General features: G+C 42.8%; 1 protein-coding gene across 1 annotated transcript in view; it reads right to left on the bottom strand.

Moving 5' to 3' along the window:
• Positions 1-11,059: 11,059 nt before the first annotated feature.
• The window catches only part of LOC106854132 (gamma-aminobutyric acid receptor subunit rho-2), a 36,411-nt gene continuing 22,573 nt past the window's right edge, over positions 11,060-24,897 (bottom strand). The window contains exons 5-9 of the mRNA XM_014877846.2: positions 22,076-22,158; positions 20,048-20,188; positions 19,676-19,828; positions 18,857-19,053; positions 11,060-14,797 (exon numbers count right to left, since the gene is read on the bottom strand). Coding sequence (XP_014733332.1) covers positions 14,489-14,797; positions 18,857-19,053; positions 19,676-19,828; positions 20,048-20,188; positions 22,076-22,158 — 883 coding nt within the window. The 3' untranslated portion in view covers positions 11,060-14,488. The remainder of the gene's footprint in view (positions 14,798-18,856; positions 19,054-19,675; positions 19,829-20,047; positions 20,189-22,075; positions 22,159-24,897) is intronic.

The raw sequence follows: 24,897 nt of genomic DNA, 5'->3' as shown, positions 1-24,897 counted from the left end.
AATAAGGCATGAATCTATAAATATGCAACAAGTTAATGCATTTAACAAAGTGTTCTCTGAGTTAAAGTGTGTTCTTGGTGAAATGCCAAGCACCCGGCCGTTATAACCTTTTGCTTTATTGTCTCTTATTGTCTTTTATTAATTTTTTCAAAAATCTACCAAAACACTGAACCTCGTTTTTCACACTTCCCTAGATGCAGGACCCTGCATTCACCTTTGATGAATTTCAGAAGGTTCCCCTCTGCTCATCCCTCTAAACTGCCAAGGTCCTTCTGAAGGGCTGCACAGCCCTTTGGGATTTTGGCCACTCCTCCAGCTTTGTGCCATCAGTGAACTTGCTGAGGAGGCATCTGCCCCTCCATCCAAGCCATTGATGAACAAGCTAACTCAGCAGGCTCAGAGATGCCTTGACCTGCTGTGAAGCAGAAGTTGCATAGGAAAAACAGTGTGCCACACACTGAAAATGAAGGTGTGCAGTGTTGGGCTTGTAACATGTTAGGTGAGCTGTGTTACAGGAAAAAACAGCCCTTTTATTTTTTAACGTTTTCCACATCATTTCACCATGGCTTCTTCTTTCCCCCTTCCAAACCAGGTCAATTCCAATTATGAATCCATGCATGTACCACTAAAGCCATCAAGTGTGGAGGCCATTGAAAAGAGTCACTGAAGTATATGAGCAAGCACAAGGCACATCACCAGGGGAACTGAGACACAAAAGATCTATCAGAAAGGTCTCAGCAGCTCACTGAGGTGGAATAGATAGAAGAGGCAGTCTTTACCTTACATGGTTTCATTTTCAGATAAAATAGAGAAAACTGGATGTACACTTGGTTGCAAGCACACTAGCAGACAGCAGAATTTTAAAAGTATTAGATAGACCATGGGAGAGGAAAGCCTTCTCAAAAAAACAAACATAATTAATACAGTTTTTGCTATGACCATTTTAGTTTCTCACATCATTGATTTCTGCACATATTTCTTCTTCCACAGATTTATCCTCTTTAGCCTCTCATAGCCAGCACATTCCCTTTCTAGTTCAACCTCTTGCTCTAATTCCATGGCACATCCAAGCCAGGGCAAGCAGAAATAAAAAAGCTGCAGCAGCAGCAGGACAGCACGGACCTGAGCAGTCTGTCCCCAGGATTTGTGTCCACGTCAGGACTGCCCCACTTCTGCCACCAGTGCCATTTGTTTGTGTCCCAGCTGGGGACTGACCTCGGAGATGAGACAGGATGGGGGTGTGCCTTGCACCCAGCACTGCACAGACAAACCAAGTCCTGTAATGGCAGTCAGGGGAACAGAATCACCTGCAATTTTGCAATTTTTATTTCCGTTTGAGTATAGAGATGTGGAGGTTAAGGATAAGAAAGGAAGAAATTTTGCTGTCATTCACTCTATTTCTTCACTTGGTTTTCCATCTGGAATACCAGCTTGGTATTTTTTCTTTGCCAGTCTCAAACACTGCAATAGGCAGCTGCGTTAGGAAGAGACATCAACCAAGGATAGGTCTCTGCCTCTTGGAGCATAACTTGGGCAGTGGGACTGGCAGGGACATGGGAAGCAGTGGGGAAAGGGTGACAGTCAGGCAGGCAGGGGTGAGGCTGTGATGCTGAGTGATGGAGACAGCCACCCAGGCAGGCAGCAGCGCAAAACCAGGCAGCAGCAGCACAAAACCAGGCAGCAGCAGTGCAGAACCAGGCAGCATCGGTGCAGGCAGGCTTCCATCTGCTGGCCACAGGCAGTTCCACATCTCCTTTTCCGAGTTGCCTGCCCACCCCAGCTGATGGGTGCCTCGCAGGAGTGACCACACTGTGGCCAGGATGGGTCAACAAGGAGTGTTTTCATGAGTTTGGTGTATCAGGGGAGTTTACCCCAGCATGAAAGAGATCATAAACGGATGTGTATTTGTATGTGGAAGGAAATTACATCTTCCTGATAGCCTCTGGGGAAGGCAGAGGATTGGAAAGGATGCTCGCTGCCCAGGGTGGGGGAAGTGTGAAAAAAAATCCAGATTGCCATAGTGCACACTCGCTCCGATGTGTGGGTAACTGGAGGCTTCAGGAGAGCCAGGCGAGCAGTTCCCATGGATGGTAAAACTCACTCAAAAATGCAAAAAAACCAAAATAAAACATATCTATCCCTCCTTCCTCGCTCCCTCTTCAAAAGGCATCACTCTCTAGCTATGAAAAGCTGCCTGGCATTAGTAGGTTTGTTTATGGCTTTGGTTTGAATGACAGTTTTTCTTTCCTCTATTGAACTCCCAGGCACCAGAAAATGGGCTCTGATTTCTTAGGCTAAATCCTTCCCACTCCCTCTCTGGCAACAGTGAATTTGTTGTCAGAGGTTTGATACTAATAGCATTTGAATGGTTTATGTTTAAAGGAAAAGAATGTCATTATTTCACAGAGAAATCCAGAGCTAATAGAAGGGGAGATAGCGGTTTGAGATGCTCTGGGCAAGGACCCAAAAAGCAGACCATTAGCATGTGTAGTAGCAAGTTTATGGCTTTGCAGCATAGCATACTAATGTCAGCCCGAAAACAGTCCAGGGAAATCAGAAATCTTCTCCAGAAGTTCAGTCTGTGGTGTGCAGGAACACAAATGGATGAGGTTTGTGCTGAACATACAAAGCATTACATATATGGGAGCACATCACGCCCTTTCCATGACTGCCATCAGCGGTCAGTGCAGGGCGTCCTATGCTACCACCCAGAGTTGAGCTCTGGGAATGCTGCTTCTCCAACATGTAAAAAAAAAAAAAAAAAAAGAAAAAAGAAAAAAAGAGAAACAATCTTCGCCTCTACAATAAAATATTTCTTTTCAAGCTTTTTCCTTCTGTTGACTTCCTTCATTTTCCCAGCTTCTGAGCAAAGGCTGAGCAAAGAAACTAAATAAGCCCAAAAGATACAGAGCAGACATATCTAAAGCAGCATGTTTTGAGCCAGGAAATGTTGGTGAATTTTCTTTAAGATTTCTTTCTTTTAAAATTACAAAACTCAAGTTTATATTGAGATTTCTAAAAAAAAAAAAAAAAGGTAGTATTTTTTTGGGTCTTTTTCTAGTGCTGGAGGTTGTTATTAATCTGTATGTGCTTTTTGCACATGATTTCTGTAGCTCCTTATGAGAACTTATCTCTCCATTTGACATTAAAGACATTGTGCAGTGTGCCAGAGCCAAAAAAGCCATTAACAATCTTCAGACTGGCATCCCTTTAACAGTAACTTCTTTCATAGCCCAGACAAAGTACTAGAAAACATTCAGCATTTTTGAGAGATGATTAAGATGATCTAATGGGGCTGTTTCATCTCAGATGTCAATAATTTTCATCTCGTTGCTCACTTTGTATTGGTGTCACAAATTTTCTCTTGGCTATAAATGTGGCCTGTGATTCCCATTACAGCATATGCAGAGCTTCCATGAGGAAAATGTAGTTGGATTTTACTTTGTGCTGAGAAGAATAAAGATGCTCAGGGACTTTACTAGTAAAAAGCAGCGTGTGAAAAAGGCTCAGAGAGGGGCTGTTGACCATTTTCTCTGCTGACACTTGTACCCAGCCAGCATTGCTTGCATGGCAGCCTGCTGGGAAGCCTCCTTTGCACACCCAGGTGCTCTCAGCTGACAGACTTTTGGTTGTTAGGGATGATTTCTGGACATTCCCTGGGCAGCAGCCCTGTGGTGTTTCTTCCCACCCCTCTCATCTGCCATGGTGTGTAGTTTAAGCTGCAGAGCAGTTTGGGGGCTGCTGGCCAGGCTGTTGTGTTGGAATTACAGACCCTCAGTGGTGATGTCCCTGTCCTCCCATCCTCAGGAGCTGGGGAGATGGTCTCAGGGGCAGCATCCTGCTCCCAGACATGAGAACATGACCCCTTAACACCAGTGTGCATAAATGGCAAAAACTCTAAGGAGCCGCTTAAACAGAAATCTGCAGAGTTCTGTCTCACTCACATGTACCCTGCCCTGGCCACGCTGATCAGCTGCAAATTCAGTCACCTGCTGTGCCTCTTTTGAAGTCTCTGCCTATGACAGTATCTCTGCCACCAGCTTTTCTCCCTGTTTGAAGTCCTTTGCCTGCACAGAACTTACTCTGTTCTCACACTTCTTACAGATTTAATCTGCTTTCCACAGCTTGGCATCACTGCAGAAACGCAAGGTGAAACGGAAAAGAGATGAAAGAAAACCCCAGGATCTGAGAGATCCCATTTTACCTGCTGAGCATCTGTGCTGCTCAGGAGGTACAGGTCTCCTTTGCCTTCTCCTGTGCACGTGTCACAAGTTGTGGAGCTTCTCCTGCTCTATGTACATTTATTTTCTGTAAGTCAGTGTTCCGTAAAAGATAAGATGCTCAATGGAATAATTCTTGCTCTAAGACATTATTGTAAAATTCCTCAGATCTTCAGTAAATTAGTAGGAAGATTCTTATCAGATAATGAATAAAAACTAGCAAAAAAACAGACCTCAGAAGTACAAATTACCTTCCTGCAAGTGAAGCAGTTTTATTGTATCCATATCCTTAGGTCACGGGGTAAACGATAGCAATTTTGCTTTTCAACTGGTAATTATTGACTATTTATTGGTATTCCAGGGGATTTAGCTTTTCAGTGAGTTTAGCTTTTGGTCCCATGACTTTGAGAGAATATCTCAGACCCTCTGCTGGGGTGGGTGCAAGCATCTCTGCAAATTCCCTCTGCAAGGGTGACACTGGCACAGCCTGGAGAGAAGGTGACACCTGTGGAATAGCCCAGGAGCCAGCACCTAAGGCCTCATCTCAGGGAATGTCTTAAGGGAGGGAGAGGAAAATCAGTGAGTCAGTGGAATGCCTTGCTTCCATGCAAGTGGAAATAAAGGTCCTGGGAGCCTCCTGATGGCTGCGAGGGTGAAAGTCTCTGTGTGTGCATCCACCACAGCATCCGTGCCTGGATCTGGGCAACTGCACAGTCCCCTGCCAAAACCCCTGCTGCCTGAGCTGCCTTTGACCTCCTGCTTTTCACAGCCCAGCACAGCTGCATCCCTGCTCCCTGCACCTTGCAGGGCAGCTCCTTCGGCACAAACACCCATCAGACAGCCCCAAACCCCCGTGGCCGAGTGGCACCAGCTCTCCAGCTGTGAGAGCCATGGTGTGCCCCCACAAGGCCATCTTCTGCATCCCTGGGGCACAGGGCCCTTCTGCTGCCTCTCACCACCCCCTCTGCCACATCTGCATCACCAGACCACGGTGTAACATATTGTACTCTTTAGGAAACAAGCTCAGCGCTCCTGGAATTAGAATCTGAGTGACGCTGGCTGAATCATAACCTTTAAAAAATAGCAGGGTTTGGGTTTTTTTGTCTGTTTTTCCCACAGAGGAACAAAGCCGGATTTAAAGGTCTGCTGTGGGTGGATGATTGCAACCCTTGATCCCCAGCCAGAAGCATTGCATTACATAAAGAGTTTTTTTCTTCATTAGGAATTAATCTGTGCTAACCAACTGTCAGCTGCTGGTAACGACCCTTTATTAACATGCTGCCCTCCCCGGACTAGGGGCATTTAAGTGACTTATTACATTAGATGTAATATGAAAATGCACTTATCCATATCCCAGGCATTCACATGGCCCAGCTTTCTGCCTGTCTGCCCATGTGTGTGCGGGTGCAGGGCAGCAAGGACAGCTGGGCAGGGCAGAGCAGGGCAGGGCAGGACCTCAGCCACCCTCCAGCCTCTCCACTGCAGGGTGGAACCTCAGCTCACCAGCAGTCGAGCTGACTAAAGAGACCTGTCTGTAAAAAGTCCTGCTCTGGATTATACTGGGGGCATTATTTGCCTCCATGGCAGGAACCAAAGTTTGCAGCAATGCTGCAGGCATGCAAGAGCCCATCTATGCCTTTATGGAATGCATGAGTTCATTGATTGGTTTGTTCTGCCTGGTGGGAGTTTTTTGGATGTGCAAAATGAGTCATTTCTGGGCTACCATGTAACCTTAGCAGGCGTTATGCAAAAGCCAGAGTGTTGTTCATGAAAGAGTTACCACCTCTCTGCAGTATAATGAAACATTTGATGAAGTAGGTGAAAAACATATACACAAAATCCCCAAACAAACAGCAACCAGAAAAAAAACAATCAAGAAAGAAAACAAATTCCAATCTCAAATCATGCCACTTCTTCTGCAGAAGGAAATGGTGGATGCAAGCAGGGCTGTATAGGTTGATAGCAATAGGACAAGGGGAAACAGTTTTAAATGGAGAGATGGCAGGTTTAGATTGAACATTAGGAAGAAATTCTTTGCTGTGAGGGTGATGAGGCACTGAAGCAGGTTGCCCAGAGAAGTGGATGCCCCAAACCTGTAGTTGTTCAAGGCCAGGTTGGATGGGGCTTTGAGTGACCTGGTCTAGTGGAAGGTGTCCCTGCCCATGGCAGGGGAGTTGGAATGAGATGGACTTTGAGGTCTCTTCCAACCCAAAACATTCTGTGATTGTAGTAAGGCTGTTGTGAGATTTTTCTGTAAACAAACTGGGGCAGTCTGAGGAGGATCTCAGACAAAGTAGAGGTCACTTAGTCCAGAGAAGTGAAGAGCAGAGTAAACACGAGATATATCTGCACAAATTTAGACACATAAACTGTGCATAAACTTTACTTCATACCCACAGGGCTTAACAGACCCAGCAAGAGAGATTCAGCTGGGCTACCTGTGAACACTTCCTAATTTTAAGGCTGGTTAATCACTGGTAGAAGCTCCCTGGGGAGGCTGTGGCATTGCAGGTTTTTAAGAGCAGGCTGCACAAGCGCCTGGCAGAAATGGTTTAAATGTGGCCAATGATGCCTTCAGGCACAGGAGCCTGTGTTGAGGCTCGCTGTGCTGTGCCTCAGACCTGGCACACACTGAGCCCTAGTGCCAAGTGTGTATGCTCCACCCAAGCACTCAGGGAACCCAGCTCAGCAGCTTCACCCTCCTTCTTCCTGGTCATTGACAAACATTTTTCAGCCTCTTTCTCTCTTCAGCTTGTTTCTGGGTGACTCCTGATCTCCTGAAACAAGGACCAGGATAGACACTAGGAGACAGCTGGAGGGGTGTTTTTGGCTGCAAGTGCATGTGAAGCCTTTGAGTCCATGAGCTGCTCTACTGACAGCAGAAGGTGGGGAGGCTGGGATGGGAGATGGGTGAGGTGCTTGAGGTATTGAGGAACCTCCGGGTTGAAGGAAGCAGGTGGGATATATGACACCATGGGCAGTTTAACACCACAGTGCTGAGCCTGGATAGGCTGCTGAGCCTGGAGGTTCATGAGAAATTAATATTGAGGCATTCTGCTCCATACAGGCTGAGCCAGGGCCCAGAGACATGCCTTGGACTGGCCATGAAGCTTCGGGGCAGCCTCTGTACTGGAAATGGGTGTGCCTGTGAGCATTTTATAATTCAGTTAGCATCTTAGCAGCATGGGATAGAGTGACTGAGGAATGAAAATCTGGGTCTAAGGTTCATCCTGGGTGGCTGCTCCAGTCCTGGGTGCACTGGTGGTCCTCCTGTGGGATGCCTCCTGGACCTGCACCCACCATCCAGCCAGGCCATGACTCCTCTCACCACTTCATGTTGTGCATCCACACAGCCTTGATTGAGACCTGAAGTGAGGGTAAGCCTAGGACTTCTTTCTGAGGCTGCTTCCTCCTCCGTGAAATCAAACAAATTCTAATTTTTATTATTTTTACAAGGTTGTTTTACCTCTTCACGATGAAATTGCTTTAACTAATTGGATTCACATAGTGAGGAAACCTTACAGAGTTGTTATTTGTGAAGCAGCCTCAATGGTCCCTTCCCATGGCAGAGCACCAACACAAAGGTTTTGCACTGGAGCTGTTAGTCACTTATTTTCATGGCTTTTGTCACCAGAGACAAAAGACGTGGGAAGAATACTGACATTCTGTAATATTTACGTCAGCTGCCAGAGAACAGAGGAGGAGAAAGCACAAACATTACACCTGTGATTAAATAAAAGCTGGACAACCAAGGAGCAGCTAATGGCTTGGCAAAATACTGCCTTTGACACAGTCACGAAAATACTTAGTTTCATTTGGTGGAAAGGACTTTTTTCCTCTTCTTGCCTCTTTCCCTACTTTTTCCTCTGTTTAAAGGAAGCCGTGTCCTGCTAAGCACTGCATAGCTGCATCTGCATGAGGGTGGGTAAGAGATGGGGAGAGCCATTCCTTGGGAGGCTGAGCATGGGGAAGGGGAAGCTGATGGGCAGCATTGTTCCTGGGCAGCATCACTGCTGGGTACCATCACCACCAGACAGCTCCAGGCATTTCTGTACAGGTTAATGGGGTACAGAACCACACACACAGAACTCCTGTCCCAGCCTTACTCTGTGTGAGCAGAGGTGAAGGCTTATGGCAGCTCAGTAAATGCCATTTCCATTTAGCAGCTCAGTTCAAAATTGAATTGCTTCTCCTCTGTCATTTAAAGCCCAGAGTGCCCAAGAGCCTGGGACAGATCGTGTGACCCCACGTAATCAGCAGGGCCTCCCACTTCAATCCTTTCATTTACTTTCTGTGTCATACACCCGCCCTTCTCCAAACAAAGGAGCCCTTAGAAGCAAGAGGTCCTCCTCCTCTTCCTCTGCTAGGTCACCACTGGGATGAAAGGAAGGTCGGATGCAGCAGGAATCTGACAGGAAGGTCCTGTAAAGAGACACCACCTTTTCAGACTGAGCACCAACCTCCCTCATGGCTGGGGCACAGAGGGAGAACGCCCACCTCAGAATGAGAGAAACACTTCTTTCAGTGTGCCGCCCTGGGAGCACTCAGAGACCTTTGGGGCAAGAAGAAAGTATCTCACAGAGGTACAGAACATGGATTAATCCCTGAGGAAACATCCTTTGTCACCTTCCCCAGGGTGGCAGTTTGCATTCATGGTGCCAACATGGATGGGGGCAGTGGTGGTTAGTGTCCCCAGGTGTGGCCAAGCAGGAGTTTCCTTCCCTGTCCTCTCCTCTTCACAGTTTTGCAAAGTCCCCTCTAGCACCATACCTGAGTGCAAATGATAGGATCTTTCTCCTGTGCAGCTCCTTGGAGAGCATCTTGTGTCCCTGCCCAACAGGTGAATAACTCTGCCTTTCCTGTTTTGTGGAACAAAACTGCTCATTTCTCCTGAAACTCTAGATGTAAAATGAGCAGTATTTTTACTTGGAGTCTGCTGCAATTATAATCTCTGCAGAGCACTGAAGGTCTCCTCCTATCTGTACCAATGAAAGTGTGGTCATTATGCACCTTAAAAAGAAAAGTTTAAAATTTCATGGTTGAAATTAATTTGGACCCTAATAAAAATCCAGATAAAATGGGAAGAGCCAGGAGGCTGGAGAGTTTTACAGCTCTAATGTTCTGTCCCGTTTCCCAAAATATATTTGTTCAAGTAATTCAAACTGTCGTTACAATTATCTTGTCCTTTCATTTCCTGCTCTGAATTCCCTCTAAGCTAAACACACAATTTTCTTCTATAAATCTGCATGACAAGTAGAGCAGTAAAATCTTTCCTTCTTTTTTCCACATCATTTATATGCATTTTGCACGGGTTGAGTTGCCAGGCACTTCTCCTAAGCTAATTTCTATGGTTGCAAGTGCATATATACACACTCAGAGACCCCTAAAAGACTTGTGGAAGAAGTCCAATTTGGACAACTGGCCAAAAGGAGTCCTCAGCATTTTCTCAAAGGGAGGAAATATTAAAAATCAGGTGTCAAATTATCTGCTAAGGGCTTTGGTGCTTGCTCTGGGCAATGCAGGACTGTCCTGATCCTTGGCTGCCTTGCAGAGGGAAGGCTGGGGCACACATTCCATGCCATGCCCACGATGTGGTCTCCATCTCTTCAGTGCTGCAGGATGAGCCGAGAGGTGGGAGCACACCAGGGAGCTGTGCTTGTCTCTCTGTTGGTATGGAGGGGACTCTGCCTGTGGCTCCTGTGTGAAACCCTGGCCAAGGACCAGCTAATGACACACATGGCCAGGACTGAGCCCAAACCTCTGGCCAGAATGGCTACACCACTTGCACTGCACCACCTCTCATGTGGCTGGTGGGGATCCCAGCCCTCCTGGCAGAGGATAACCTTTTTGTGCCCAAATCAAGGAGTGCCACATGGGGATGTGTGATTCCCAGGCATCAAGTTCCTTGGGAAAGTTGGTTCCCCTCACCCTTGCCTCCACAGCAGGCCCTGGGCAGCCTGGTGGTCACTCCTGCCCTTCCACAAGAGCTGGATGGCAAGAGCGGCACCTTTTCCGTGCTTGTGCACAAATTCCCTTCTCTCCTCATCTGAAATGATAATTCCTCTGATCAGGAAAGTAATGACCCTGATACATTGTTTCAAATGTCATTTGTGCAAAGTAATTAATCAGCTTAATGTGAGACTGGATTACATTTTAATTTTAATAGTGCTAAATTCTCGCTGTTTTTAAAATAAATTTTCCTGCTCTTTACATTTCAGCAAGGTTAACTAAGTATCTCACGTAGTTAGGCTGTACCTTGCTATAATCTCTCCACTGTGGAAATTTGACAGACAATAACCATTATTCAGTAGTTCAGACATCAGCCTCACCCATGCACATTTATTTTAGTTCCATAAGTCTGCATTAGAGATAATAGCTGAGATCTGGCAGCTGGGACCTTGGAACAATTTTATCTTCCAGTTGGGAAGTGTGGAGACAATGTTTTCAAAGGCACAAAACAGGAATTAAATGACAAGTTCTCATTTGTAGTCAGAGGGAGATTGAGATACATACCTGCCACTTGATCTTTTGAAAATGTGCCATTAACTGTAAAGCAATTATTAAACTTTCTTCAGTTGTGGGTTGCAGTTTTCACAAAAGGTCTCCATAGCTAATGACTGTAATTAACAGCTCCCTTTTCCCAAAGAGTTTTGCATACTTCAAAGTACTCACATGCTTCCAACTACATTTCTTCCACCTTTTGAAATTTTTTAAACTTGAAACCAATTACAAATGAGGTGTTTATTCAAATCCTTTGCCTCTGGGTATCAGCTTATAGGTAACAGATTTCCAAACACAATTGAAATGACATTTTAAAGTTCACACCATGAAATTGACTCTTTTCCACCTTTTCCATCTGTTATTTTATTACCAGGTTTGATTACAGCAATCAGCGCAGTAGATTGTATCCACTGCACAAGTTTAGCATCAGCATTGCTTGTACTCTTCTCAACACCTCTTTTTTCAGAAAAAAAAAAGTAAGAGAACCCATATTTTTGCCAATGCCTAATTTCTTGGCCCTTGACTGACAATAAGAGCCATTTTTTCCGTTCAACATAGTAAGTTTTCTGGGCATAATAAATGGTAATTTACATACAATATATTACAGTTTCACATATGGACACTATTTAACATAGGTACACATCCCAGTGTCTTCCTTTGTTATACATTATGCTTGCATACACATTATACATATGTGCACATATCTATATAGTTATATTTTCTCAAAGACATGATTTGGTTAGAAGTAAAATTACAGAGACCTAGAATGAGCAGAGTCGACATTTTTTCTCTTCACTATTGGACCAGGTTGTCCAGAGAAAGCATTTTCATCAGTGACCTCAATTTGCCCAAATCTCCTGTGCTCTTCTGAAAGCCCTCTCCTTCAGCAGGTTCATTGTCCATCTGCTCAGTGCTTCACAGAATTGGGTTGTATCCATCAAACAGCATTCAGAGCCCAGCTTCAGACACTCTCTCTCAAAACACTGCTTTTGGCATCTGGCAACTGGAAGTTGCACAATGCTCATGGAGTCTCTTGTAATCCAGGGGAAGTCAAAGGTGAAATACATTATCAGTACCACACTGCAAATATTTGTTCTATCTTCATGCCCAGCCACTCTCCTCTGAATAAACAGAAAAATACGATTCATAAAGCTGATCGAAGGAGAAGTCTTGGCTTTATTTGCATCTATACTTTTAACTTAGTGTTTCAATTAATAATGAGCTTAAGCAATGCCTAAGATAGAGAAGGATTTTTTTGTTTTGGTTTTTTTTGGTTTTTTTTTGCTTTAGCAGAAAAAGACCCTCTTGATGGTTTTACAGGCTGACAAAAGCAGGCATCAATTTCTATAAGTTATGTACACATGCAAATAAAATAACAGTAAGGTATCCTCTCCAAAAGATGCCTATTAGACATTAAGACTGCTGGGTTTGTTAGTACAAAGACGATAGGATCTAAAGGACATCTTTGCCCTTCACATAACTTCTAAGGGAACAGGAGGTGTAATAAAAAGAAATGTTGAAGTAAAGCACTAGGATTTCCTGGGTTATGTATGCCAGGAGGCATTATTCATCAACAGTGCTCACTTTTTGGCTGTTTCTCTACATTTGTCCCTGGTTTAATATCATTGCAATGCAGGGGAGTTGTAATAGCATCATAAGGCAGGAGAGATACCTGCTTGCTTCCAGCTGGACTGCTTCAGAGGATGCATTTGAAGAACTCACTAGTAACTAATTCAGAATTGGATTCCCACTGAGTGACCTGCTCAGAAATCACAGGCATGCCCCACACACGTGCTATCTAAGCCTATTGAGTCCCTCAGCACCTTATGAGGTAGGCAAATCCTAGTGCTCCTCCCTTTCCAGATGGAGGAGCTGAGGCACTGCAAGGTTAAATGGCATGTGCCATGAGTAATGCCGAAGACTGGCAACACAGGGGTGCACAGGAACCAAGTTTCTTTCTCCCTGAACTCTCTGGTGGCTTCATGGTGTAGTTCTGCTGCCTTTCCCCAGCAAAGGTCCCTTTGCTACAACTGCCCTGCTGCCGGCTGGGACACTGGTTCCTGTTTTACACTCAAAACTGCTAATGCTGAAGAATGCACAGTTATGCCCAGGCTTTAACCTCTCAAAAGATGAGTGGTCTATTCCTTTAATAATTTTTGTGTCTTTCTTGCAGTGATCTCCACCTGTCAATGTGAGAAGTATCTAGGTTTCAGCTCCATGAGCAATGAATGCACTGACCTGGTGGCTCAGGAGACAAGTGGCAGGCTGGGCAATCCTGCCCCTCAGACACTGTCCTTCCTCTTCTTGACAGCAATTTCAGGGCTGTGGTTCCTTACTTTTATGACCAGATAGAACTCCATTCATGTCAGTTATTAACATGGCTGATTAAAGGGGAACATAGTTTTTAATTTTAGCTTCTCTCATCAATTTTGTTTTCACTAAATCGGTGCCATCATCAGCTTGACTTAGGCAGTAATATTTCGGGCACAAAGGAAAACCTGGGTATTGTTGACAGTCAAGAGTTGACATTTCTCTGCTACTTTCTACATCCCTTGAGATTTAGAATGTAAGAATTCCTACTATGGTAAGGAGAAAATTTCATGTGCTGACAAATAATTGTGGTTACATCAGGATTTTAGTTTGCTTTTTCTTTATTCTAACCTCAGTCCTGGCTCTTCACACTTCAAGTTCTGCCCCCACTGCTCAGCTTCAGCTTGGTAAACAAGTGTTTTGATGCACATAATCTCCATGACAGCCAAAAAGTCATGGTGTTCTCTTAAAATAAGGAGCACAGAAACCTGAGCATGGCCGTCTTGTTGCTATCATGTTTCTGCATTTGGGTTCTGCTGTCAGTGTTGTTAGCAAAAGAAAGGGAGATATCATGGGATAGGAAAAGAGCTGCCAAGCACATAAGCTTGTTACAATGCTGTGCAGCAGCTTCAAAGGACTTACATTGACCTTAGACCCACAGTATTATTCTTGGCCATTTAATCTCTGACATGCCTCTGCTTCTGCAGAGAGGTTCTGGCAGACATGTATCCCTTTTGATCCCAAATGCCTGAACAGAAGGGCATTGTGTTGATTGGGAGAGGCACATTGGGATGTACAGTTTGTCTGTGAGCTGCACTTGGTAGTTTAGAAAAAAACCCCTCTAACTCAAACATACCACCTGTGCCCTGTAACCAGCCCAGCTGATCCTGGCCAACCAACTGTCCTAATGGTACTGATGAAGGTCCTATCCAGACAGAAAGCAGAATCTCTACCCTTCAAGGAGGTGTTCTTCACAAAACAATGGGAAAATGTTATGTTTATATGCCAAAGAAGAAACAAAGGAATTTTCTCAACAGAAGAAGCACTGTCCAGCCCTCCCCACACAAGTTGTATTTATTTAATTCCTTACAGCTCACATGAGCACTGTCTTTGGTTGTCCATTGCACAGCAGGCACCACCAGCATGGCCAGCCCCAAGTGAGCATCCAGCACCCTTGGGTGTATGGTGAACACGTATTTTCAAGTATGAGAAATGGCATGTGTCATAAAGAACACAGGAGCAAGGGGGTGGGCTGGAAACCAACCAGCACAGCAAGTTCCTCCTTGAGGCCTGCACGTGGAATTGCCTCCTGGAGGATGTGTCCTCCCATTTATCCTTCAAAAAAGCAATGAAATAATCAGGTTTCTAGCTCTGTGTACAGATTAGAAAAAAAAAAGTACCAACAAAAGAGTGTTTTGTAGATGTCTTCTGATTCAGTCACTGCTGTGCCAGCATGCTTAGCTAAAGACAGACCAATATATCAAATTAAAAAATATATAGGTGCCTGGGAATATTAATCTTGAATATTTATCGATTGCATGAGTGTTCTGGATGATGCGCAAGCCCACATGGCCCTTCAGGCCTCTCTTCCTTGATGAATTAGATTCATTGCTCATAGCTAAATGCACAACCATCTTTTCTGGTTTTTCTTCTTCTGGTACCATCTGGTTTCTTGTATACCCTGCCAGGCTGTTGGCATCAGATTCACTGTAGTTTCCATCCAGCATCATAGTTTTCGAGTGAGGCATTCCACATGAGCACGGAAACTAGGGGCATAAACAAGAAACATAGCTGAATATTGGAAAAACATGTGAGCAATGGAAATGATGCCTTTCTATTAACAGACAGCTTATAAACAGTTGAATTCAAAATTTTGATTGAGATATTTTATCTTAGAACAAAAAGGTCTTTTTATTATTTTTCTTGTTTTAAAAAAGGAAGAAACAGGGTTTATCTCCACTGCTTGGATAAGCAGCTTCAGAAAAGATTAGAAAAATGCTTCAGCAGACATATAGTCTAAGTAAAAGGTTTTCTTAGCTAGCTGTTGTTCAGCCTTACTGTCTTGAGATTCTTTATTATTCATTCTTTGTGTTTATAAATATTCATGGACAAGATGCCGTTTAATCTGAGGAAATGGCTTATCCAGTACATGTTATGGAAAGAAAAGGGCCAAGCTCTGGTTTTACAGATGCGCTCGTTTTCTTCATAAATCTGATTTTAAACCAAGCAGAGGACCAGCTAAAAGTATAATGTAAAATCCTAGCTCTGTTGGAGATAATAGCAAAACTTGTATTGATTTCAGCAGTATCAGCATGCATCCCACATGGCTAAAAAATTCCAAGGCATACAGATAGAATTTTGAATAGGAAATGCAGTCTTCAACCATTCAAAACCTTCAGTTCTCCTGTCCCAGCAATATGGATCATGTGTTTGCATGCAATGAAAATGGACTCCAAAATGTCTTTTCTGCAAGGAGTCCCTGTCTCAGATTTCCCAAAGACCAATTTCCTTACCCAATCATACTCCACCAATGTGGAATATTTAATGTGTGGATTTTCCAAGATCTTGTTTTCAAGGATATGTTCAACTAAAACAAATGTATATATCTGAATACATATATATGTAAAAATGTATATAACATCAATATGCAATATTCAGGATGCCATTGGAAAACCCTGCAGTCAAGGCTTTTCCTTCAAATTATTTAAACAACACATCACATTGCTTATTGAAAACCTTAAAATCAACTTAATAATTGCTTTCTGTATTTTTGGCATAACCAAAAGATTTGGTATCAGCAGGATACGTTCAGAAAAACATGACAAGTTAGTAGCCTGCTTACTTTACTTTTTTTGAGCACTCCATGAATACAACTGAACATCAATTGCATTTTAAGACATATTTTATTCTAAGCAGGCACACTTTGAAAAACCCACACCCCAAACTAACAAAACCAAACCAAAACAGAACAAAACCAGAGTGCAGCTCCTCAAAAGGGACTGCTGTGATTTAACCCCAGACGACAAATAAGCATCATGCAATCACTCACTCAACCCACCTTCCCCCCTGAACTCTGGAGGGCTGTGGAAAAGAATAAAATGTAAAACTTGTAGACTGAGATAAGAATAGTTCCATAACTGAAGTGTGTTCTGTGGTGTGGAATATCCCTTTGGCTCATTTGGGCCACCTGTCCTGGTCATGTTCCCTCCCACCTTTTTTTGTTTACCTCCTCACTCGCAGAGCATGAGACACAAAAACATCCTTGACTCAGGATAAACACAATTTGGCAACAACATCAGTGTGTTACAACATTATTCTCACACTGAATTAAAAACACAGCACTGTACCAGCTACGGAAAAGAAACTAATTCTATGCCAGCCAAAACCAGAATAATACCAAACAACAATGGAAAAAAAACAACAACAAAACCAACCAAACAAAAAAGCACAGGGGAGAATTCCACATCAGGCTCTTTATCATGAGCTGACAGGTCAGGAGATGGTGGCTGGGTGTGAGGGACAGCAGTTACAACAACAAGATAATTTCTGAAGGACTCAGCAGAGAAAGCAATTCTGCTGATTTACTGTCAGCCCCCAGGTCAGACTACAGTTCCCATGGCTTCATGCACATATGATGACAAGAGAGCCTGTGAACAAGAGAGCCTGATGTGCTAGAAACCCAGATCCACAGAACCTAAAATTCCACTCATCCTCATGGAGGCATGTACACACAGAGATGCACCACATAACTTCACCCTGCAGGACTTTTACCCTATGTCTACGATAATAACAACTCAAAGACTGCCCAAGATCCTCCTTGGACATGGAATGCAGCTGACAGCACTATTCAAGTGTCAGAAAGGTCTCTGGCCTCTCTCAGCCCAGCAAGCACTGAAAAGTTCCCAGGTATGGGCTGGGAATAAACATGAGGTCATGGATCTTTTGCCACAGGCATTTCACAGCAGCTCCTGTGATCTTGAGGGAGAGAAGGTTTAGTTTTAGATAGAGCATGTCTTTATCCCTGGCATATTTCATTTCCTAATCTAGACACAACACTCTGGGCAGCCTTACATGTTCATACAAGAACTTTTGGGGTCTTTCATAGGGGAGCAGCACTGGCTGACAAGATCTACATTTATTGTGAGAAATGTCTCTTCTGCTTCTTCAAGAGCTTCTTCCTCAAATAATGCTATTTATAATCTCTCTTCCTCTGTTTCCATTTTCCCTACTGAAGAATAATATTGTCACACTTTGAAGACTGGGTACAATATTCTCCCTTGGGTCGTAAAAAGGCATTTGCTGAATATAGAATTCAATGTATAAGACGCAATAGAGGGGAGATTTAGGATATAAATAACAAGCTACACCATCAATGGAGGTGGCAAAACATTCCAGAAAACTTAGCAGAAAATTAACAAATCCTCTTAAGTTCATTTCAACTCTCCAGTGCAGTTAAAATACAGAAGAGTTTTCATCTTAAAAAAAAAATAAATAAAGGTTTGTTCTAGGCAAGTCAAACTTAACAAGGATGTTTCTTGTTATTTCCCATGACCTGCCAAGACACCATATTCTTTGGGCATGGGATGCCTGAGCAGGGCTGGCTAAAGTGCCACAGTCCACTGCTCACATGCAGCAAGCCAGACACACTAGAGTCACTGAGCTTGCACAGAGCATCTCCATCTGGTGCTGCAGAGAACTGCTGGGCCCCAGGTGGGGACTAGGAGAGGCATAGATAAATTAAGGACCTGTTCAAGCAGCTTTCCAGAATCACAATGCTGTTGAGAAGGCCTTGAAGAGAGGTAAAATTCCATCACAGAAGTCTGGTGAATTTATCAAATTGTTTTTTTAAATATATCTAATTGTATCTTTTTATGGTATGCCAACTGAGAAAGGTGCTGGGCTATTATGGGACTCGTGCTGTTCTTCAAGAAAGTCATAGGTAGAAAAGGAAGGGAAAGAGAAGGAATGCAAAACCAAAAGAGTAGCTCATAGAGGGAAATCATGCTTAAATTGTATGAAAGATGATGTCTGCATTGGCATTTCCAACAGGCTTATACACATTTCTCCAGGAGTAAAAGACAGTAGGTTACCAGTATTACCAGTAGACCAATGAGGTGAGTTCCTACTGGGAAGAAAGAAACTATAAAACATGGTGATGCTCTGGGTGCATGGGCACTGAAAAAAATTTGGTCCCAAGCCTTAGTATTCAAAAGGCAATGGTGCTTTGTTTAATCACAAAGAAGGGCCTAGAGGTCTGTAGGACTTCAGGGCATCTCTAGTCCTATGTCCTGATCACATCAGGGCCAAGCTGCTCAGGATGTATCAGATCTTGAAACACTCCAGGGATGCAGGATAAGACCTTTCATAGCACATTAAGAAATACAAACAAACTTGGCTGACTGTTGTTTGTGCTTGGTGATGGGGAACACCTCCACAATTACATCCATTATATCCAATTTCCAGAGTAAATTTGCCTATAGAGACAGGAAAATAATTTGCACCAAATAACACCTTTAGCTTACTAAAAAAGAATCCTGGCAGCTGCAGCGAAGTATCAGATTTTATACTTTCCCCTCTTGCCATTCCCTCCCATTTCCAGGCTGCACTCTTTCCCAGTTCAGATCACACTCTCTTCTCTGATGTTTCTATAAGATCAAATCCTGTTTTTCTGTGTTAGCAATTCAGCCTGAGGTGGAGCGGTCTAAACAGACCCAATTACACACATGGTTGTCAATGTTTTCCCATTAACAGACAATCAATATAAAGACCAGATCAGCTGTAAGGGGAAAAAAAAGGAATAAGTGGATGACAAAAGCGTTTCTCACCCTCTCCCGCAGTTTCCTCTCCTTCCGCTCTTGCACCGTTGTCAGGTAATTCACAGCCGCGTACTCCAGCACAGAGAGGAAGACAAACACAAAACTGACCCACAGGTAAATGTCCACTGCTTTGATGTAGGAAACACGAGGCATGGAGGCATTCACCCCAGTGATGATCGTGGACATGGTCAGCACGGTGGTTATCCCTGGAAAGAACCAAGAGAAAGAAATGTTATTGACTGATACAGTCCATAAGGTTCTTTGTCTTCAGAAAAACAGAACTTATGGTCTACATGATGCTGTAAAAGATGTTCAGTATGAAATAAATGTGTGTAAAGTATCTCTTCTGCTAATGCAGAATTGTTCCCCTGCCTACATTTTTGTGCTCATGATAGGTTGAGTTTTGAGAAGCAATAGAGTAGTCAATATTTCACATTTAACAAAAAGCGCTTAAATCCGTCCTTAAACTCCAGGGTTTAAACACATAAAACATATGTTAAACATATGTATGTTAAAACATATTTTTACACAGCTAGTCCTAAGACCAGTGGTGACAAGGACTCCTGTTTCCTGGCTGTACCATTTCATGTTACAGTTTTGTTTTTAAGACCACAGCACTTTCTCTCCTGAGCCACATATGAGTGAGGAAGACTCCTAAATAATGGACTCAAGACAGAGTGCAAGTTATGCATTATATTAATCATCAGATAAAACTACCATTTGCTTGCACATTAGCTTTAACCATCAAAAGGAACAGTTCCCTTTCCTGCCAGAACCCTCACATTCAAAACTTTTCACACAGCCATGCTTTGTTGCAGTAGTTCTCACCCAAAGAGACTCTGGCAGGAACTGCTCGTCGGTCGATCCAGAAGGACACCCAGGACAACATGACCATGAGAGTGGCAGGGAAGTAGGTTTGGAGCAGGAAGAAGAAGATGTGTCGGCGTAAAGTGAAATTTATATAGAGGCGATTGTACCACCCTTTGAGAGAGGAGGAAAGCCAGGATCAGTGAGAACAGCAGGTACAGAGACACTAGATCTTTATTTGGTTCTTTTATTTCTAAGACTAGTAAAACAAGAAACAGCTTTCAAACAGACTGTGGAGACTACAATTCAGTGACATGATCCCAAGAGCCCCCTCAAAAGCAGTTAATACAGTATTAGATTTAGCAGTAGCATGACATCAGAAAAGGTCAATACCTGTGCTACTGTAGAAAGCCAGTCTTGATGTGGTGTGGAATTTTTGTATCAAAAACTGAGACAAAGAAATTTTCTCGTCAGTTTTCAGAGATTCATTCCCATTTTTCCAATACAGCATGAGATCTTCATCAGTGTAAGCATCTTAGGGAAAGAAGAAATACAATGTTATGTGACTTTAGCTTAGAGGTTCAACAAAAGTTAATAAATCCAGTCTTTGGCATGAACTAATGCCACAAGTAAGATTGCCAACAGCAAAGGAGATCAAAAGACCTTGTCATATGATATACTGTGACAACAACAAAAATCCAGATTCAAGAAAACAAATCCTCTTTTTACTTCACATTGAAATGATAGTTAGAATGGCACTCTTCTGAATATCATAGACTAAAAATAGATAATAGTTCAGGAAACAATCATGGGTAAAACACCTTAATTTAGAGGGAGGACGAAGCGTGGACAGTCAAACCATCTTAGAATGATAAAAGCAAAAGTGACAGGTGAGAAGCAAAAGCTCTGAAATATGTTAGAAGTGTAAATGAAAAACTTACAGAATTTGTGCACTAAGTAACAGGAATGGGGAATGAGAAGAGGGTTATCAAGATCATCAGGGACAGGAGTGTTGGGAAGAATAAGGATTTAACAGGAAAGTCTCACAAATATGTATGTGTAACAGAAAGATCTTTGAATGTAGAATTTGAAGAAGGAATAGAAATGATAGCAAATTTTGATATAGAAGAGAAGAATTGCAGAGCCAGTCTTACTGGGTAGAAAGCAAAGAGCAAGTGAGTGGGAAGGGGATTTTATGACTTAGAGCAAAGGATAAATCCACCTTAAACAAAAGATGTTTTTACCAAGCAAAAAGATTTTCACAAACAAGAAAGCTAATGTTGCAAGCAGAAAAAAAATCTCAGAATTTCCCACTGCAAGAAAACTGAAAAACAACTTCTAGGTTAAACTGTAACATACTAACTTTGTGTGATTAGATATAGTAACATAAATATGGTAATGTTAGTAGTTAGGATAGGCTATAGGTAACAGTAAAAGTATTGATTGGTTGTCATGTATTAAGATGCTCTGTAATGGAAAGTATATAACGCATTGTAACCAGAACTAAAAGAGGCTTCAGACGAATCCACAGCTGTGGCTGAAGAGGCTCTGGGCTGGGCTCTTGTCACTCATGACCCGTGAATTGTTGGATCATTTAGATAAAATAAACAGCATTTTAAAGAGCCGCCTGGAGCCCCGCATCTCTCGTTTTTGGCTCTTACACAGGAGCACAAGGCTTAGGGACAAGAGGCTGGGGGAACAGGGCTTGTTCAGGAAGAAGAGCAGTCTGTGGTGGGGTCCTGCTGCTGCCCTGCTGATCCTCATGGAGAAGGTGCCAGCAGCCTTTTCCCAGACACTTTGATAAAATGGAGAATGAAAGGACAAGAGGCAAGGAATGCAAGTCTCAGCAAAGGATTGTTCCCAAGCAGGTAAAAGGAAACATTTTCAGGATCAGGGCTGTCAAATATTTGAGCACGTTGCAGAGAAAAGTTGTGAAGCCTGAATTATCCTGCTTAAAACCCAACTGGACACAGCCCCAAGCAACCCATCATGAAGAACTCCCTGCTCTCAGCAGGGTATTGGAGCAGCTGACCTCAAGGTCAGTGAAAATTAGTCTCTGATTCTGGTTTTTGCAGAGGAGCATTCAGTTAATTGAGGGAGAATCTCAAAACAGCCAGATGTTAGGCTGGAGAAAGTCTACAAAAAATCTTACTGTTCACATTACTTTCTCCACCAAAGAAGCTGAGCCCAGATCAGTGTCTGCAGAATCAGGATTGTGTCATAGGATGTGTTCCTTGCAAATTCTGGTCTTGCAGCACAAGGACTAGATACACAATGCTGCTGAGTCAATAGGACTCCCAGTAACTCTGATGAACTATTTGTTCAGGCTCTAAAATAGACAGTATTCTGAAATGTGTCCAGTGAAATGTTGGTGCAGCCAGCCATAGAGCACATCAAGCTAGAAACATGGATACAACATACAGCTTTCCAGCTCCAGAGAACATGTCTGGGAGTCCAGGGGGAAGTGGCTGAAGTCCATGTTGCACATTGCTGTCACTGTAACCCTAGAAATGGAAAATGAGAAAAGCTGGTTTCTATGAAGAGCAATCAAGAGAGAATGTTATTGCAGATCATTATTCTGCATCTTCTAGGGCAGAAATATTGCATGATAGCCAAAAATCCATAGGAAAATGCCTACCAATTCTCCATGTTCGAGCTAGATGGATTATACACAGAAACTTCAAAGAAAAATGTAATTTCAATATCTATCAAGGAACTAATGTACTATCTTGGACGTTACTGTTATACTAATGTCAGTGCAGATATTTCCACTGTGTTTTATATCCAACTATTTACCAACAAGACTACAATGTAAAGTAACTTCACCATTTACATTTAAATATTCCCTTATGTGCCGTTTAATTAAGGTTTCTACATTTTCCCCATTGCTCAGTTCCCTCCATAGTCACCCCCAGAATGACCCAAGCCTGAGAAATATGACCATCCTTATTGCAAGCCACAGAATTCCTTCAGTACATATATTATTAAGGCAAAAGCAGTTTCTTACAGCTCTCAATAAACCCTTTTAATCTGAGGGGTGTATTTCTGGGGCAGGGGTTGTAAAGCAGGTGCAGCTGGTTTTCAGTAAGTGAGATTTGCTTCTGTTAAGTTTTTGTCTTAGCTAAAAAGCTGCAGCAATCACAGCTGCAGTTGTTAAACTAGTCCAGTTGTGCACAATGTTACGTAAGAAATTTTCCAGTGGGTCAGTGAACGTTCTCTTGCAGACGGATTTGCAGTGGAGCTCCTGATTTAGGGGGGGCAAATCAGCTGTGACTCATCGTTTCAGAATCCAACTTACGTTGGCTGTGACCATTTTCTGGATTCATTGCAGATGTTGATAAAGAACTTTTCCTCTGTTCCAGGGATTGTGATCCAAATCCTACCCTGACCTACGCAGTCATCACCCCTGAAAGGCACATGCTGTTCATTTTGAATATAAACTAGAGCAAAATTTTACCATTCGAGCAAAATTTAAAGAATGTTTTAGGATATGCATCAGAAGGTACTCTGCAGCTATGATCTCCCCTAAATGTGTAGCATTTAAGCATTTTATAACTCAGCCTCACTGAAGTGTGTTACTTTCTTTCCTCTGGGTCACCTGAACTGTGGCACAACTTGTGGTCAATAACAGTTTGTTAGTCAGGGGCAGAGCAGAAACTCGGCTCATCAATATGACATTCCTCAATATCATATTGTGCAGTGCCCATGTGGCTTTGGAGGCCCCAAAACAGGAATGAAATGTTCTCCAGTTCAGTGTCAATCCCATGCAGACATCTCACAATATCTGAGGGCATTCCCAGCATGACTGGACACCCATGCTTTTTCAGCTGGATATTGTTCTGAGTGTTCTAAACACCACCAGGCCCAAATGCCATGGAGATTTTATTTCTCCTTGGATTTTATGTATCAATTCATCAATATAACTCCTGTGCAATCAGCTGTGGTTAACTCACAGACTTCTCTCTTGTGGGTAACATTAAAAAGTCACATCACCTCCTCAATAGATCACAGAAATAAACTTAATAGAAAACCTTTCCAAGTTTTTGAAAATCATTTTACCATGGCTGAAGCAAATAAGTTCCAGAAAGATCCTAGAACATAAATCCTTGGCTACAAAATATTCAAAGGTCACCGTAAATTGAGAGCATATTTTCTGTCTGGGGAAATAGCCATTTTTTTTGGCTCTTGAACTTTTCTCCTCCAGCAGTGTGTTTTTCTTCACTTCTCTTTTTTCATTCTTCTGAAGGAAATTAAATCTGCTGGGATGCTGATATGAGCAGCCAAAAGGGGGCCTGGTTAGAAGGAGAAACTACTGAGCAAAAAAAACTGTCTGATGAAAAATATGGGCAGAGAAAGGCTTCCCAGCTTGGGAACAAGACAAATCCTTGAGAAGCACAGCTGGCTTCTTTGACATGCAGATAGGGTACCTAGAAACTGGAGATATCCTGAAATACCTTCAATAACTGCCAAAAAAAAAAAAGATTTAACAAGAATTTTATTGTCAGAAAAGGCAGGAAATGTTCTTGGAAATAAAAAAGGATCTGAGAGAATAGAAAACATCATTATCTATTGGCTGTCACAGGTGAGAAATAAAAATTACCAACATCTATTCCCTGTTCAAAGTGGTGGCATTCTATACCTTATCTCTCTGGACATAAGGAGGCCACAATTTTTATCCAAAATGAAGCCTTCCTCTGAGACCTTTCCATGCTGCACATACTTTTCTGTTCCTTAGAAGGTTGAATTCAGTGCATGAACTCTCTACCACCTCTTGGATACCCACTGAGGACACCTGGCTGACTCCACACCCTATGACTCAGAGCATCTCTGAAATGAGACTCTGCTGTCTCACTGGTCCCCTCTGAGCACACTTTGGAGGCTGTTTCAGTTTGTCCTTCCATCTGTTGGCTCATTGGGATCGCTTGAAGGTGGTATCACCTGATACCAGAACTGTGCACCCACACAAGCAACCTGTCCTAAGTGTACCTGAGGGAATGTTGTGGATGAGTTGCTCCACCAATTTAACATAACCTGTAGCAGTAAATATCCTGGTTAGTTATTGGCTGTTGCCACATGATTGATGGATGTTAAATTATTGATTGCTGATAGTAATTTGCTATAGTGCAATGTGGATATATAGTCACTTTATTAATAATGGATATAGTTGCCAGTGGTGATTTTAGCATATAGTTTACTTGCTAGTGGTGATTTTTGTGGTATTTTTGATAATCTGTAATAAGATA

The sequence above is a fragment of the Sturnus vulgaris genome, chromosome 3 (assembly GCF_052056855.1).
Source record: "Sturnus vulgaris isolate bStuVul1 chromosome 3, bStuVul1.hap1, whole genome shotgun sequence".
Lineage (NCBI taxonomy): Eukaryota > Metazoa > Chordata > Aves > Passeriformes > Sturnidae > Sturnus > Sturnus vulgaris.
Note: the sequence above shows the minus strand (reverse complement) of the source record. Positions and strands in the feature narration are given on the sequence as shown.